Source organism: Hyperolius riggenbachi, chromosome 5 (assembly GCF_040937935.1).
Source record: "Hyperolius riggenbachi isolate aHypRig1 chromosome 5, aHypRig1.pri, whole genome shotgun sequence".
Classification (NCBI taxonomy): Eukaryota; Metazoa; Chordata; class Amphibia; order Anura; family Hyperoliidae; genus Hyperolius; species Hyperolius riggenbachi.
In genome coordinates, this window is record NC_090650.1 from 321597808 (window position 1) to 321616298 (window position 18491).

Consider the following 18491-nt stretch of genomic DNA (forward strand, 5'->3'; position numbering starts at 1 on the left):
CAGCCCTAGTGGCGGCGATTGACAGCGCCGATTGCGCAGTACAGAGCGACCTCCAGGTCGCTCTGACGTCATCGCCGGGGACCGGGTCGGAGCTCCGGCAAACGGCTGCGGGCAGAGCTGCAGCAAGGGAGGTCCTGGGAGCTTGGGGCTGGAGGAAGTCCCCGGTAAGTAGCGTTTATTTTATTAAATTTTGCCTGACAACTCCTTTAAAGCGGATCCGAGATGAAAAAACAACTATAACAAGTAACTTGTCTATATATCTTATCTAAAGTTTAGATGGTTTACACAGCAAATCTAGCTGCAAACAGTTTTAATAGAATATGATTATTAATTCCTGTGATACGACAGCAGCCATGTTGTTTGTAAACATTACACAGAGGCAGGCTTATCTGTATCTTGAGCCATCAGCCTAATCCCCTCTCCTCCTCCCCTCTGCCTCTGAAATCAATGGCTAGTAACACCTCCCCCTCCTGCCCAGACTGAGCTCCCATGAGCCCTTGCTACTGCCAAGGCTCTCTGAAAAAAACCTGTGGGCGTGGCTTTTTTTAGTTTATAAGGAATTAGAGTATTAAAACAAAAACAAAAAAGTATTTGGCTTGAGGAATGCCCTATAAACAATAGGAAAGGAACACAATTATGCAATGTGTAAAAGTTCACCTCGGATCCACTTTAACTACACTGCACTGCGCTAAACTACACTACAATTAACTAATCTAAACTATCCTACAATACACTTTTATGCTTTACCTGCTCCTGCAGCCAAGATCCTCTTCCCCTGGCTCTGTCAGCGATCCTTTCCTGCATGTCCTCTCCTCCTGGCTCCTGCAGCACGCTCCTCTTCAGTGGCAGCAGTAGGCAGGACACCAGCCGCCTACTGCTATGCTGAACAGCCGGCTCCTCCATACCGCTGCCTGCATCCAAGCCATCTCTGTACACTACTGGTGCACGCATTAGGCGGCCGGTGTCTGCCTACCACTGCCACTGCAGAGGTTCACCATGCAAGAGGAGAGGAGGATGCAGAAGAGGATTGCTGCATGAGCCAGGGGAAAGGATCGCAGCTGCAGGAGCAGGTAAAGTATAGCAGTAGCTTCCCTGTGCACTCTGCATTGATTTTTCCGTATCTTTAGAATATATGACCAAATTTTGGGGGACAAAAAGTGCGTCTTATGTTCTGAAAAGTACAGTATATGAATCGGGCAACCAGTTAGGAATCTGAGTGTTGAATGGATCAAGGAATCAAGATTGCAGGAGAGGTCAGTATGTGTCTGAGGGGAAACCTGCTGTAGAGTCTGCAGGGAGAAAAGCAGAGCAGGAGGGGAAAGATGCCAAAAAAGCTGCAGAAAGAATAAAGCCCAATACAATGCTAGCAGGCAGGGCTGCATGGTCATTGATTTTGGTGCAGGGAGCAGCAAAGGGAACAAGTCTACAGCAAGCACCACATAGTGATTGGTAAGCTTCGGCATGCTATGTGCAAGGTTAGGGTTAGGCATATTAATAGGAGGGTTAGCTATAGCTGTAGGAGGGATAGGGTTGTAGGAGTTTAGAGAAGAGTACAATCAGGAATGCACCAGTTGAGAAAGAACCATCGCTAAGTTGGTAGCATAACAGTATGTTACTGATATTCTATTGGCACAGCCTGCATCATAAATCCTTAGGGTTGAATATAAACATACACTCCATAGACAGACTATTCCATTGCTCTGATATGCTTCCAAATGATTCTCAACACAGCACTTTTGTACTGGCTACCATTTATTTTCTTCTTCTGAATAATAAGGTAGTCCAATGCTGTATGGGGTGGATTTTTATTTCCTGGCCACTGAAATTAAGCTTACGCACAATCTTTCCCATCAGATTGATCAATAATTTTCAGCATGTCTGATCTGCTTCCGATCGATTTAAGAGAGAGATTTTGAGAACACTACTGCACAAAATTGATCCCTCTTTTGATCAGAAGCAGATCGTACATGCTGAAAATTATCAATCAACAGGAAAATACCTGCCAAGCTGAAAATTGCATGGTGTTTATAAGTCTTAACACTGTTCTAGCACTTTTTTTTTATCCGTTCTATTTTAATCACGTACATTATTTTTATTTTTATTTTTTTTTGTAGGACTTCATCAATTTAATTCAAGATTACTCTCAGCTAGAGTATTCACAAGAATGTAAGGTAAGCTGTGTATCTTGTGTTTAACTTGCTCAGTCAATATGTTCTTTGTTCTAAGGCTGGGCTAATCTGAGCCCCCTCTTCAGGCATAGTGCAGTCAGTGCATTCCATTGTGTTATGCAAACATGGGTAATATTTGTCTTTGAACTATTTAGGTTTTTTAGTTGACTTAAGAAATGTATGTTTTTGTGTCTTGTATGTTTTGAGCTTAGGAAAAGTTTGCTTTGTATGAAAATATTTTTCAAATACAGCTATACCAATTAAACATTTTTTTCCTATCTACTAAAGACAAAAAATGCCAAGATTTTGGGGTTTTGCTGGACGAGTGCTACCGAGATTGTTTTCATAACGGACCAAGGAATTGAATTTTATCAGGTATGATGTGTAAAAATAATTTCATAGCATGCGCCACGTATGGAAAATATTATAAACTGCAGTTGTGTTTCTGAAGGGATAGCATTATATAAATTCCGGGATCATCCACCAAACCGAGGCTCTTAAAGGGTCACTTAAGGCAGGAATAAAAAATAGGTTTTACTCTCCTGGGGCTTCTACCAGGCCCTCCAGCCATCCTGTGCCCTCGCAGTCACTCGCGGAACCTCCTGTCCTACGCCGCCAGCTAGTTTCGTATTTGCCGACAGGCCTGGCCAGGCGTATTTTTCTTTGTGCTCCCGCCCGCAATACCGTCCTGCGTTTGTGCAGGGCTCTATTGAGGACGGGAACATGAAGAAGGGTACACAGGCACAGAAAGCCCACAAACTTCCTGTCAGGGCCTGTCAGTGAGAGCGAAACTAGCTGGCGGCAGGGGACAGGAGGATCCGTGAGTGACTGCGAGGGCACGGGACGGCTGCAGGGGGCTGGTAGAAGCCCCAGGTGAGTAAAACTGATATTTTTTTTCCTCACTTAAGTGTTCCTTTAAGACACCTGAAGTGAGAGTGATATGGAGGCTGCAGTATTTATTTCCTTTTAAGCAATACACATTACTTGGCTGTCCTGTTAATCCTCTGCCTCTCATACTTTTAGCCATGAGACCTTAAACAGGCATGCAGATCAGATGCTAAAGTCAAGTTTGACTGAATATGCTGCATGTTTGTTTCAGGTGTGTTATGCTGGAAATACATGGTTCGTTTCTGCCGCAGATAGATGGCTCGCCAGATCATTTCCAACATGTCCGATCTCCCGTTTGATTGTTTCAACGCTCGATTTCTAATAGAAGTGATTGGAAAAACATAAGAGAAACGATCGGAGGATAAAAGAATCAACTGTAAAAACGAGCGGCAAAAACGATTGAGCGGCAGAAACGAACTGTGCATGCCCAGCATTATCCAGATACTACTGATGCATAAAAGATCGGCAGAACTGCCAGGCAACTAGTATTGTAAAGGAAATAAATATGGTAGCCTCCATATATCTCAATTCCGGTGTCTTTTAAAACAAGATTAGGCAAAAAAGGAGATGTTAAAGGGGGTATGACCAAATGTCAGACAGCAAAAGAAACTTTGACACTTTCTACAGACGCTACTCACACTAGCTGCTCCAATGCATTCAATTCAGTATATAGTTACAATGTACATAGAGACAATTAAAAGTCAGAGATCCTAGTTTACAAAAAAAAATGTACATAGTTCTGTTGAGTCACAAACTGCAGTATAGAGGTTTCTGTAACCTGCATACTATGCACCAACCTATTTTAAAGTTGTCTAGGAGCGCATATCATGTCTGTCTGTCTCATGGGGCAAGAGTGCATCCAAACTAATCTCCCAAGGGCACAAACATGCCAGTGTATGCATACCAGTATGAAGCGGTGTAGATGTTTACAAATAGGAGAATAGTTAACCAAAACTAACTGGATTTAACCCTGGTCACAAAGTTATAGGACATGGCTAGATAGCATAATCTCATTTCTCTGCGTCAACGTGGGGTTACCAAGGACAGGTCTTGTTTGACTAGGTGCACACCATACGTTTTTCGGCAAGTAGATGGTTCAATAGATAAATATCGTCATGTCCGATATTATTTCCGATCATTTTTGTGGTCGATTTCTCATAGAGGTGAATGGACATTGATAAGAAAAGATAAGTGAATTGAACTGAAAATTGATCGGACGGAAAATCGACTGAAAAAACGCATCGTTTGTACCTAGCATTACATGCTCTGCTTTTAAAGAGAGCCCGAGGTGGGTTTGAAGAATGCTATTAAGACACAGAGGCTGGTTCTGCGTACTATCGCCAGCCTCTGTGTCTGTACTCTGCCCCCCCCGACCCTCCCTGCATTCTGCTGTCCCCCAGAAAAAAAAAACCGCAGTGCTAGCGACATGCACCTTGTCACTAGCAGGTTGTTTACTTTAATGCTGCCTGTCACCACCGCTCCCCCGCCTCCTCTATAGCGCCGCTCCCCGCCTGAGTCTCTTCCCTCTAATCAGCTTATGGAGGCGGGGAGGGAAGGGACGCAGGTGAGGAGCCGCAATATAGAGGAGGTGGGGGAGTGGCGGTGAATGGCAGCACAAAGGTAAGCACAAAGCTGCATGTCGCTAGCACTGCGTTTTTTGTTTTCTGGGGGACAGCAGAGTGCAGGGGGAGCACAGTACAGACACAGAGGCTGGTGATAGTATGTAGAACCAGCCTCTGTGTCATAATAGCATTCTTCAAACCCACCTCGGGTTCTCTTTAAAGAGTCTGAAGCGAGAATAAATCTCGCTTCAGACCTCATAGTTAGCAGGGGCATGTGTGCCCCTGCTAAACCGCCGCTATCGCGCCGCTAAACGGGGGTCCCTTCACCCAAATCCCCCTCGGTGCAGCGGGGGAGCGCTTCCTGGTTGGGGAAGGGCTAACCGCCGCAGGCCTGCCCCACGCGCGTCTGTCAGCGCGTATCTCCGCCTCTCCCCCGCCCCTCTCAGTCTTCCTTCACTGAGAGGGGCGGGGAGAGGCGGCGATGCGCCGCTGATAGAAGCGACTGGAGGCAGGGCTGCAGCCGTTAGCCCTGCCTCCACGAACGACCAAGTCTGAGACCAAGTCTTGCGGGGGTGGGTTTGGGGGTGAAGGGACCCCCGTTTAGCGGCGCAATAGCGGCGCTTTAGCAGGGGCACACATGCCCCTGCTAACTATGAGCTCTGAAGCGAGATTTATTCTCGCTTCAGAGTCTCTTTAAAGATGGGGAATTCTACTGTGGATATTGGGAGTGCTGTAGATGTGATCTACTTGAGCTTTGCAAAAGCCTTTAATACTCTTCCCTGCAACTGTCTGGCACAGAGGTTGATGATGCAAGGACTGGGGAAGAGTCTATGTGCATGGATAGGGAACTGGGTAATGGACAGGTAGCAAAGAGTTGTGTTCAATTGAGTTCAAAATGAATGCCTGTTAGCAGTGGGGTCCCTAGAGGTCCAGTATTCTTCAATGTATTTATAAATGACCTAGTTAGTGAAGTAGAAAGTAAAGTTTCTATATTGTTGATGATACAAAGTTGTGGAGAATTATCAACGCACAAGTACAAAGTATTATATTGCAGAAGAATCTGTATAGATAGGATGGCTATATGGGCAAGTAAATGGCAGATAAAATTCAATGTGGAAAAATGTAAAGTCATGCATCTTGGTCATACCAACGGACTAGCACCATACAAAATAAACAGGACACAGATGGGGGCATCAAACTTAAGGTGGCCATACACTGGTCGATTTGCCATCAGATTCGACCAAAAGATAGATCCCTCTCTGATCGAATCTGATCAGAGAGGGATCCTATGGCCACCTTTACTGCAAACAGATTGTGAATCGATTTCAGCCTGAAACCGATCACAATCTGTGGAGCTGCCCCCCTCACCCCCCTTTCCCACCTGCACACATTACCTGTTCCGCCGGCGCGACTCCCCTGGTCCCGGCTGTCTTCTTTTCCCACTGGTCTTCGGTCTGTTCCTGCTGCTACAGAACTTCCTGTCCAGGGCCAATTTAAACAGTAGAGGGCGCTCTGTTTAAACTTCCTGCCGGGACAGGAAGTTCTGTGTAGCTGCAGGAACGGTCTGGAACCCAGCGCAGAAAGAAGACAGCCGGGACCAGGGGAGTCGCGCCGGCGGAACAGGTAATGTATACCTGCTGTATTGCTTCGAACGCCGCTATCGACGCACTCCCGACCCGCCGGCGATCGAGGAAAGTCTTCCGCATGGACGGATCGATGGGAACGATCGATTTCGGACGGAAATCGATCGTTCTGTCAGCGGTGTGCGCAGCGATTTCACAGCCGATTCGATCACTGTGATCGAATCGGCTGTATATCGGCAGGAAAATCGTTAGGTGTATGGGCCCCTTTAGGAGTGGTTGTTTAACAGGTTAAATTGTTTTCCGTGTCAAGCAGCTGCAGCTAAAGCAAATCAATGACCAATGTTTGCATACTGACATTGTGTGAATATGGTGAGAATGTTAAATGCTTTGAGCTTGGAACAGTTCTCTTACATGTAAAATGTCAATAAATTATTTATAAGCAAACCTTGCTGTTCAAAGTTTTTGTAAATATTCTATTATGTTTTTCCAGGTCCTGCCTGAAAAGCGGTCGCTAAAGTTACTGAAGAATCAGAATATTAATGTAAATTGGTACATGTACTGTCCAGAGAGTACTGTTATCCTGCTATCCACTGCCAGCCTCTGCAATGTGCTGCAGCCATTCTATTTCAGGGTGAGACAGATCCCCCAATATTGCAGCATTTTATGACTTGGCAGAAGCACAATATTCATGCCTTCACAGCATTGCTTTCTTTAATTCACAGACTTAAATATCTTTCTGATCCAGCCATACTAGTGGTGCATCACATTTTAGTTGACACTGTTTAAAGGGAACAAATATGGCAGCCTTGTATCCCTCTCACCGCAGAGTCACCTTAAAGGGGAACTTCAGCCTAGAAAAATATACTGTCATTAAGTTACATTAGTTATGTTAATTAGAATAGATAGGTAATATAATCTCTTACTCACCCTGTTTTAAAAGAAAAGGCAAATGTTTGTGATTCATGGGGGCTGCCATCTTTGTCATGGGGGCAGCCATCTTTTTGGTTGAAAGGAGGTGACAAGGAGCAGGACACACAGTTCCAACTGTCCTGTGTCCTGATTACCCCTCCCAGCTCCACACACTAGGCTTCAAATGTCAAATTCAAAATGTAAGAAAAAAAATTGCACCAAAACAGCTGAAGGAGAACAACAACATCAGAAATCCCATCATGCTTTGCACAGCATCAGGGGAAAACTGCCCGGGCAGTTTTCTTCTGTGCAGCTAAAAATGAGGCTTGTATAGGACAAAAAAAGTTCTGATGCTGTGAAGACAGTTAAAGAAACACCAGGCCTTTCCAGTGCTGCTTAGTCGATTTTTAGTCTGGAGGTTCACTTTAATGTGTCAGTGTGCTTATAATCAAGCATGGTCAATCATGCAATATACTTAGAGATACAAGGTATTCAATCAGTCTGCTTATTATTATAATGTTGTTTTAAGCTGCATACACAACGCCTGACTTATGTCGCCCATCGGAGATCGGGATGCGATCCTCTAGGGCAGGGGTCAGGAACCTTTTTGGCTGAGAGAGCCATAAATGCCACATATTTTAAAATGTAATTCCGTGAGAGCCATACAATGGCCTCAATTCACTAAGCTTATCTCCTGTCTTTAATAACATTTCTAGAGTTGTTACCATGGTGATAAGGCATGCAGTATTCAGGAAACATTTTACCCCAGGCAAACCTAAAGTTAACTCTTCTGTCCTAAAGTTAACTCTTCAATCCTTAAAATAACTCCAGAGTTAAAGACAGGCTGTTTATTAACTGTGTGTGAAAATAACTACAGAGGAGGTAAATTAACTACAGAGGAGGTAAATTAACTACAGAGGAGGTAAATTAACTACAGAGGAGGTAACGTAAGGAATGAAGAGATAAGATAACTCTCTCACTGTGTGGAGGTAAGTTTACTCTTGCCTTATTATCTCCAGCATGATCTTAGTGAATTGAGGCCAATATGTTTCAAACTGGGATAGTAGGGCTCACGTCCCTGTTGCCATGGTGGTGTGTGTATACAGTATATCCTCCGGGCAGCGGAAGTGTCAGACACGTCTTCAGCTTCCCTTGGGTTTCAGCATTATTAGCAATTTCCTGAGAGCCAGACAGGAGAAACACAGACTAACATCTTGTACAATTAGCTAGCTGACTCGGGGGGGTTGATTCACTTTGTAGGACGAGATCCCCCTGCACTTTGGCCCAATAGGCTTCCTGTCAAGTGTAGCATGGTTACTTTGAAAATTGTACTTGCTCTGCCAAACTAAGCTGCGCTGCTTGAGCAGCGTAGCTTAGTGAATCAACCCCTAGTAATTTATATGTGAGCCGGATGTAGCCATCGAAAGAGCCACATCTGTCTCCCGAGCCATAGGTTCCCTACCCCTGCTCTAGGGTGACAGCGCTGGCTGTCCTGTACAGACACGTCGGCTAGTTTGCTGTAGTGCTAATTATATTTGCACAAGAATTAGAACAATTTACACCTGGGTTGGAGAAAATGCTTTGAAAGCTGTGTCTCCAAAAGGTTCCCAAGGCTTCTAAAGAGGAATCGCAACACACTGTAGCTAGTTTACTGTTAGCATAAGCATAAAGTAACAGCTTTAGGGCTGGTTCACATGGGCGTTTTTGAGGCGTTTTGCGTTTTTTGGAATCTACCGCCGTCCCATTCAAGTGAATGGGAGCGTTTATAGCTGGCTTTTTGCAGGCTTTCATGAAAGCCTGGCGTTAGATCCCGGCGTTGCATCTCATCTTGAAAACCACATGTTGCTTTCAGAGGCGGTACATGCTAAGAAACAATTGTAGAGACCTGAACTGCTAGCCTTAAAGGCTTCCCAAAAGCCTTCAAATGCTAGCATCTAAATTCTGACATTGAAATGCTGGCATTAGAAAGTGGCGCCGAACGAAAGCTCTGCTGAAGCCCTTGAGAACCAGCCCTATACATGCTGGTACCTTACAATTGTACTAAAATCAGTAATTAAAGAGGAACTGTCGCGAAAATCTTAAAATTTTAATCACATACAAATAAGAAGTAAATTTCTTCCAGAGTAAAATGAGCCATAAATTACTTTTCTCCTATGTTGCTGTCACTTACAGTAAGTAGTAGAAATCTGACGTTACTGACAGATTTTGGGCTAGTCCATTTCTCCATAGGGGATTCTCAGCCTCACTGCTCGCTGCACACTATTTTGGCAGTTGGATGGAGCAACTGCCATTCACTAAGTGCTTTTAAAAATAAAGAAAACCGTGAGAACCCCCCTATGAGAAGATGGGCTAGTCCAAAATTGGTCGGTAATGTCAGATTTCTACTACTTACTGTAAGTGACAGCAACATAGGAGAAAAGTAATTTATGGCTCATTTTACTCTGGGAGAAATGTTCTTATGTGTATGTGTTTTAAATCTTAAGATTTTCGCGACCGTTCCTCTTTAAGTATATTATATCATGCACCGAGGCCCCATTTTAATCTGTGCTCACAATCTTTATGTACCATGTTCACTCATAATAATGAAAAGAAAAGTTCCTGGTAACAAAAGAAAGAGAGTGTGAGTGTGTGAGTGGCCTTCTTGCTGCCAAAAGGTGACATTAACAATTTAAAATATGTAAAAAAATAAATGAATATACTTATTAACCCCAGTTCGCCTAATCACTTTTGACATGAAGAGGCAGGCTTGTTCCCTCCTATCACCCTCTCATTCCCTCCTCTTTCTGGACCCATTCACTCCCCTTGAAGTACACCTGAAATGAGAAGTATATAGAGGTGCCATATTTCCTTTTAAACAATACCAGTTGCTTGGCAGCCCTGTAGATCTCTTTGGCGGCAGTAGTGTCCGAATCGCACCTGAAACAAGCATGTGGCTAATCCAGTCAGAAACATCTGATCTTGATGCTTGTACAGGGTCTGTGAGTACAAGTAAGAGATGCACAGGATCAGCCCTTTCCATTATACACACACGCTTCTGCACTTTTTAGGCAAATGCATTTGATATGCTTTTCAGAGTTGTTTAGGCATGTGATTTCCCATACAAAGCCGTTGTAGCATTTCTACTAGATGGCGTATTGTGTTCCATTCCCACCACATTTTTATTATGGGTATATAGCAGGCTTTCTGAATCGGGGTTCCTTAAGGACATTGCAGGGGTTCCAAATTGTTTATTGGTATTATAACGTCATCTAGACATACACAGCTAAACATGCGTGACATATCATACCAATATATTGCTCATAATATCATGCTTGAATATGGCTATATGAACGGGAGAAGAAAGAAAAAGACTGATCTCTAATATGAGATAAGCAACAATTCCTACCATAGTCAGTCTAAAGCCTGTTACACACTTTCAATTTTGTTTGGCCAATCACTGACCAATTTTACCATCTCCATGTAGCGTGAGCGTTTACCTTCACAATCTACTTATATTTTTCAAAATCTGTGAACCATCATACTACATGGAGGTGGTAAAAATGGCCAATCAAAATTGAAGGTGTGTATCGGTCTTGAGGCAAATTTGCAGCATAGCCGAGTAACTTACCAGTATGTTTGTTGATAAACTGCGGTGGTGGCCAGTCTTACTGTATAGCACTTGTGGATTGGGAGGGAATGTGCAGGCTTAGAAAAGAAAGAAATTGTAAAGTGATTTTTTTTTTTAACTATTTTGTTTTTTTAATTTTAACATTTTTTTAAATATTTTTGCCGTTATGCCAAAAATACTAAATTTCACTAATGAAACCATGTCAATTCTTTATAAATTCAGGAAAGTCCTTATTTGCTGCAGAACAGCCTAGTTTTCAGTCACTAAACACCAAGTCTGGGGTCTTTAGTCTTGTCATCTCTAAGATTTTTTGAAGTGTACCAGAGACAATTAGATTTAAAAGATTTATACATACCTGGGGCTTCCTCCACGTGGGATCGATCCCACTCCGTCTTCTTCCGCCTTCTCCTCTCGGTGGAAGCCTTGTAAGTTTGGCCAGTCGGTGCATGCGCAGTGCAGCCACGCCCCCCCCCCCCCCCCATCTCACTCCCGTGGCCGGGCTGTGCATCTGCAGTGCACCCCAACTGGCCAAACTTACAGGGCTTCTACCGAGAGAAGGAGAAGGCGGAGGAAGACGGCGTGGGAGCGAGCCGTGCGGAGGGGGCTGGAGGAAGCCCCAGGTATGTATACATCTCTTAAATATGATCATCTCTGCTTTCCTTTAACCACTTGAGGACCGTGGGCTTTACCCCCCTTAAGGACCGGCCACTTTTTTTCCCATTCAGACCACTGCAGCTTTCACGGTTTATTGCTCGCTCATACAACCTACCACCTAAATGAATTTTGGCTCCTTTTCTTGTCACTAATAAAGCTTTCTTTTGGTGCTATTTGATTGCTCCTGCGATTTTTACTTTTTATTATATTCATCAAAAAAGACATGAATTTTGGCAAAAAAAATGATTTTTTTAACTTTCTGTGCTGACATTTTTCAAATAAAGTAAAATTTCTGTATACATGCAGCGCGAAAAATGTGGACAAACATGTTTTTGATAAAAAAAACCCCATTCAGTGTATATTTATTGGTTTGGGTAAAAGTTATAGCGTTTACAAACTATGGTGCGAAAAGTGAATTTTCCCATTTTCAAGCATCTATGACTTTTCTGACCACCTGACATGTTTCATGAGGGGCTAGAATTCCAGGATAGTATAAATACCCCCCAAATGACCCCATTTTGGAAAGAAGACATCCCAAAGTATTCACTGAGAGGCATAGTGAGTTCATAGAAGATATTAATTTTTGTCACAAGTAAGCGGAAAATGACACTTTGTGACAAAAAAAAAAAAAAAAAATAAAGTTTCCATTTCTTCTAACTTGCGACAAAAAAAAATGAAATCTGCCACGGACTCATCATGCCCCTCTCTGAATACCTTGAAGTGTCTACTTTCCAAAATTGGGTCATTTGTGGGGTGTGTTTACTGTCCTCGCATTTTGGGGCTGCTAATTTGTAAGCACCCCCGTAAAGCCTAAAGGTGCTCATTGGACTTTGGGCCCATTAGCGCAGTTAGGCTGCAAAAAAGTGCCACACATGTGGTATTGCCGTACTCAGGAGAAGTAGTATAATGTGTTTTGGGGTGTATTTTTACACATACCGATGCTGGTTGGGAGAAATATCTCTGTAAATGACAATTTTTTTAATTTTTTTTACACACAATTGTCCATTTACAGAGATCTTTCTCCCACTCAGCATGGGTATGTGTAAAAATACACCCCAAAACACATTATACTACTTCTCCTGAGTACGGCGATACCACATGTGTGGCACTTTTTTGCACCCTAACTGCGCTAAGGGGCCCAAAGTCCAATGAGTACCTTTAGGATTTCACAGGTCGTTTTGAGAAATTTCGTTTCAAGACTACTCCTCACGGTTTAGGGCCCCTAAAATGCCAGGACAGTATAGGAACCCAACAAATTATCCCATTTTAGAAAGAAGACACCCCAAGGTATTCCGTTAGTAGTACGGTGAGTTCATAGAAGATTTTATTTTTTGTCACAAGTTAGCGGAAAATGACACTTTGTGAAAATACCCAATAAAAATCAATTTCCGCTAACTTGTGACAAAAAATAAAATCTTCTATGAACTCACCGTACTACTAACAGAATACCTTGGGGTGTCTTTTTTCTAAAATAGAGTCAATGTGCACAACATTCTCACCTGAGACAGATGAAATTAAAGTTTTATACATACCTGGGGCTTCCTCCAGCCGCCTTCAGGATAATCAGTCCCTCGTTGTCCTCCTCCACCACCTGGATCTTCTGCTATGAGTCCAGGTACTTGAGCCAGTCGGGCGTAGTGCGCATGCACACACTCCACCGCCAGGAGCATACTACACCTGTGCAGCACTATTGCGCAGGTGCAGAATGTTCCTGGCTGTGGGAGCGGCATGCGGCCGGACAGCGATGACTGGCTGAATTACCAGGACTCATAGCAGAAGATCTGGGTGGTGGAGGACAGCGAGGGACTGATTAGCTTGAAGGGGGCTGGAGGAAGCCCCAGGTATGTATAAAACTTTACTTTTCATCCTTCTCAGGTACCCTTTAATTTGTAGTCACCAAACCAAATTTTAACAACATATCAAATTATTTGATTTCATCAGCAAAGAGAGTGCGTACATTTGCATAAATCAGCATCAATGCAGAATTATTTCCATATCATTGACCATCTCTATTAGTGACACGGCTACACATCAGGCTTTATTCTTACAGCATAGATGTTATTTAGTATATATGACATTCCTGTGTACACATCATATATACAGTCAAAATCAGATGTGTATATCTGACTTTAAAAATACGGGGACTGCTTTATTGAAGCAGCACAAGTAACTAATTTTGATTGGTTTATTTCATGTTTGTGGACTAAGCACAGCTATTACTGTATATATACTGTATATATACATTATTTTTAATGACTATCATCTGAGAAATAGAACATTTTATCATATTTTCTGCAGGGGCATCTTGTGGACGTTTTCCCCCAATTAAGTCCACCTTGTACCTCTTGTGTCTCCCTGTGTCCTCCTCTGTGCCCTTTTCTGTCCATTGTCCTCCTCCATACCCCTTTTTGTCTTTTGTGTCGTCCTCCGCTTCCCCCGTGCTCTGTTCAGAGCGTTCGCATGTCTAACCTTATCCGAGGGTGCCCCACTGGGAACAGCAGCTCCTCTTCTCCCTCACCCTTCCCCTAATGCCGGCTTCTGCTGATCGTGTTACACGTGACCTGCACAAGAGAAAGTGTGAGAGAGAAGCTGCTGATCTCCATGGGTGCCTGCAGAACTCGTGAGACGCGCCCACTGTGAATTTCACTACCCGGGGGGGGGGGAAATAATCACACAGGGATAAAGAGGTCATAGGACAGTACAGGAAGTCGCCAACATTGCGGGGGTTGCTGGTTCGTATTGACGGGCGTTCATAAGTTGGGGATTCCCTGTATTTGGACTGTAAGACACAGTGACCTTTTCTAAAGGTGCGTCTTAGTCTGAATACAGTATTTTCTAGTGACAAAACAAATGTGAGAATGATCAATACACATTCTCCATTAAAGTGTTTTTCCAAAAGCTTTATTTCACAATAAGTGATTAATTTTGTGTTGCTTCTACACTGAGCAAAAATATACACGCAACACTTTTTTCATTCTTAGTCTAGAAAGACGGTATATTATAAATTCTGCCACCTGCTAGAATGTTTAAGGCTACTTACACACCAGGACGTTGCGTTTTAGGGGACGTTACAGTCGCATAACGTGCCCCTAACACAACGCCTGGTGCTCCCTGCTTTGGACGTCGGAGTGAGCCGCGTTGTGCAGCTCACTCTGGCGTCCGTGATGCCTACTCTTGGACGCATACGGCATCACGTGGTCCCGCCGGCCAATCGCTGCACAGATCGGCCGCTCCAGGAAGTAAACACTGCACGTCACTGAGTGCAGTGAATATTAATTAGCCATGTGCCTGGCCGCTCTCCGCTCCTCCCCAACGTTACTGAGCATGTGCAAGCAGTCTAACGCGGCTCTGCCGCTTAGAAAGTACTGCATGCAGTACGTTGTCTGGTGGCGCAGCGTTACTATGTAACGCAACGTGGGCACTGTGAACAGCCCATTGATTTTTCATTGCTGTGCGGTGGGGTGCGTTACAGGCTGCTCTAACGTGCGCCTGTAACGTCCCACTGTGAAAGCAGCCTAAATGTACCGTACTTGGTTCTTCAAGAAGTGTGCTGCTGCTTAGTGTATTTTTGGGACAATAACTCTACTGTAGGCTTGTAAGCAAACTCTGCAGTTCACATCACACTGTTTTTTTTTGTTTTTTGTTTTTTTTTATATATATATTTTGTGTTCTGACAACAGAGTGGAACCATGTCAAAGATGACAAAGTTTGAAATAGAGTTGCCCACATCTACTCCAAAGCCAACAAAAATTTCTGAAAGAGACATTGCGATGGCAACAATGTGAGTATGGAATACATAGAGAAAGTAGGTGTATGTATTGTGTGTATTTTGTAGAGAGAATTCTCATAAAAGTGTTGGTTTTTTTTTCCCCCCTTCATGTATCTCGACTTGTCTTAATTATTATTACTTAGTATTTATATAGCGCCAACATCTTCTGCAGTGCTGTACATAGTATATTTTCTAGTTTACGACCTGTCCCTCAGAGGAGCTCACAATCTAGTCCCTACCATAGCCATATGTCCTTTGTAGTGTAATTATTTATAAATCAATATAAAAGAAATGAGCAGTTTTATTTTTCATTATGTTATTTTACGTTACTACAGTTCCTCTTTAAGAACCAACTGTATATCACCACAGGTGCCATTCTAATACGATGACTTAATTCCGTACAGCTGTCTTCAGCCATGTTTAAATGGATAATGTTAGTCATGATCTGTTTGTCTATTCATCCTAGATATGGCCAGCTTTACATCTTGTTCTTGAGACATCATGCAAAAGCTTCCAGCAGTCCTGGAGCCGAAGTCGTCCTTTATCATCTGCCACGGTAAGGAAACTGACTTCTGCAGCCATTGCCGTAATCTGTGGGAATATGTGAACATGCTGGGTCACTGTCTCTGACTCTGACATGAAGTTGAGTTTAGCTCTTCATCTTCTCTCATATCCCTCAGGCACTTTATATTCTGCTGACAGGCTGCTAGTACATGTGTTGTGTCTTCTGTCTGATAATTATGTTCATGGGATGATTGGTAGTCTGAAGTAGGGGAATATTAACGGGAGACATTGCTCTCTACTAAAACAAAACAAAAAAATCCAGATGAAACTGCTTTATTTTTCATTTAAATTCCTCAATGAGGGCTGGTACTCGCTGGCTGCATTTTGGTCTTGAAAAACACATCCTCAGCAAAAACAGAGCAATTTTGATTTAAGTCAATGAGGTTTCATTTTTTAGAACACATGCTTAGCACAAAATGCAGCCATTGTGTACCAACCCTAAAGGGTTCACATGTTGACTGATCTCTCCTCCTTAACTTTGTACTTCCATTATGAAATGTACGGGGGGAGGGGGGATAGTTATTCTTGCCATCTCATTGACCATCCAGTGTAACCCAACATGACTTGACTAGGGATATCTTCTCCAACATAAAGCTGTACTGATTGGTGAAGGGTGCAGGATAGTTGTAGTGTAGCTGTATCCAATGTGAGGCCTTATTCATTGTTCCCTTCACATCCTTTCTCTAAACAGGACCACGTGTCTTTATGCAAACATGTAGCCAAACTGATTTGGGCTCTCTGTAGGGAGTTCCCATAGCGCCACATTATCTGCTATGGCTAGAACTACAACCTTGATATCTCACATGGATATGCTGCTATTTTTAAAATCGTTACTGCACTGACCCCATGTTCTCATGTTTAGCCTTTCCAAACACATACATGTAAAAGGGGCACCACAGTAATTTGGGAGGCGGGGATAGCCACTAGTAGAATATTGGTAACATTAACGATATTCCACTATCGGGCAATGGTTAATGTGACAGTGGAATATTGGTAATTTTTACCGATTATTTTACTATTGTGAACCTAACCTTATTTTCACTTTAACCTTTTTCGGACCAGACCGCTCTGGCTTATTTAAGATTAGAGCCGTCTGTGCCCTTTTAAAGGACAACTAAAGTGAGAGGAGTATGAAGGCTGTCATATTTATTTCCCTTTAAGCAATACCAGTTGCCTGGCTGCCCTGCTGATACTGTGCCTCTAATACTTTTAGCCATAGACCATGAACAAGCATATGCAGCAGATCAGGTGTTTCTGACTTTGTCAGATCTGACAAGATTATCTGCATGCTTGTCTCTGGTGTGATTCAGTCACTACTACAGCCAAATAGACCAGGAGCACTGCCAGGCAACTGGTAATGTTTGAAAGGAAATAAATATGGTAGCCTCCATTTTCCTCTCATTTCAGTTGCCCTTTAAGCCATATGATTACAGTGATTGGCTCACTGCAATCGCAGGTCCTGACCAACACACAGAATCTCTGCTGCCCGTGTGACAGCAGAACGAGTGGGTGCAGTGACACGGGCAGCACAGGAACATCAAAGGAGAACGGATGCACAGCAGGGATGATTGAAATCTATGCCCTGGCAGGAACAACCCCCAAACAGGTCATAGATTTCAGTCATTGAAGTCAAGAAGAGGTTAAACAAGTTCTTGAGTGCAAACACACATAACTACTGCGAACTGCAAGACCAATTCCACATCTGTTTCAAAATGACTTGGCTCATTAAATTAATTTTATGTACTAATACATTTAGGCTTAGTATTGATATGATTTAAATAGGATCACAATATATAGCACTACGTATTCTACATGTACATTCCCTTCAGTTGTTGTGACTCCACTGTGAATGTTTTACACATCAGACAGAGGGGTTTGTCTCTAAACCTTGTTCAGTTATTGTGTGAGGAATGTGTCATAGAGCAGTGTTTCTCAGCATTATTTTGCTATGCACCCCTTCAATGCCTGTAACTTGCCAAGTAGCCCTTGATATGGCAGAAATTATTTTAAGTACCCCTTGACACAGATAAAGTTTATAAACTGCTTCCCTAGAGTTACATATTGCTTTTAATGCATGGATGAAAAATAGACGCTGGGCTAACGGGTACCCACGTTTCCTGCCTCCCTTTTTATTATCTAAAATACTAATTTGGTGGTGTTTATATATAATTTATCATTTTCTACAACTTTATAACATGAAGCCCAAGTACCCCTGGCGTATGTGTACCACTTGTTGAGAACCTAGGTAATAGAGGAAGATTCTCCTTACTTCTGCAGATTAAAGGTCTCCATACACGCATAGATTGCCACCCAGTCTGTCAAATAGTTTGATCCCTCTGATTTGGGGGGTAGTGGTAGTCACAGTGATGGTCTCAGTTAGGTTAGGGTGAGGTGATAGTAGCATATCTATACATTTATTTATATTCTACTAACGGAAATAGTAGAAAATAGAATATGGATAAAGTTACTATTATTCTGCTATACACTAAATCCACGCCCATTTTTAAATGTACACTATATTAGGCCCCTGTTTGTAAAATTGTGCCAAAGAGCTGGCAGCTTTGTTCAGTAGAGGTTTACTTGTACTCTGCATCTAGAGTTAATTCATGAGTTCTATTTTGTATTGGATGACCAGATATTGTTTTTTGTATATTCATTCAATTTTTTTTAGGGAGGGGTCTTGTAAAAAGATGCACATCTTGAAACTGAACAGAACGGGGAAGTTTGCACTCAATGTTGTAGATAACTTGGTTGTGGTCCATCACCAGGACACTGAGGTGAGAAGCT

General features: G+C 42.9%; 1 protein-coding gene across 2 annotated transcripts in view; it reads left to right on the forward strand.

The window, feature by feature from the left end:
* LOC137518871 (regulator of MON1-CCZ1 complex-like) overlaps nucleotides 1-18491 on the forward strand; it is a 68472-nt gene that overhangs the window by 21274 nt on the left and 28707 nt on the right. For both annotated transcript variants that reach the window (XM_068237261.1, XM_068237263.1), the window contains 6 exons: nucleotides 2115-2171; nucleotides 2457-2543; nucleotides 6692-6832; nucleotides 15052-15152; nucleotides 15607-15696; nucleotides 18376-18481. In XM_068237261.1, coding sequence (XP_068093362.1) covers nucleotides 2115-2171; nucleotides 2457-2543; nucleotides 6692-6832; nucleotides 15052-15152; nucleotides 15607-15696; nucleotides 18376-18481 — 582 coding nt within the window. The remainder of the gene's footprint in view (nucleotides 1-2114; nucleotides 2172-2456; nucleotides 2544-6691; nucleotides 6833-15051; nucleotides 15153-15606; nucleotides 15697-18375; nucleotides 18482-18491) is intronic.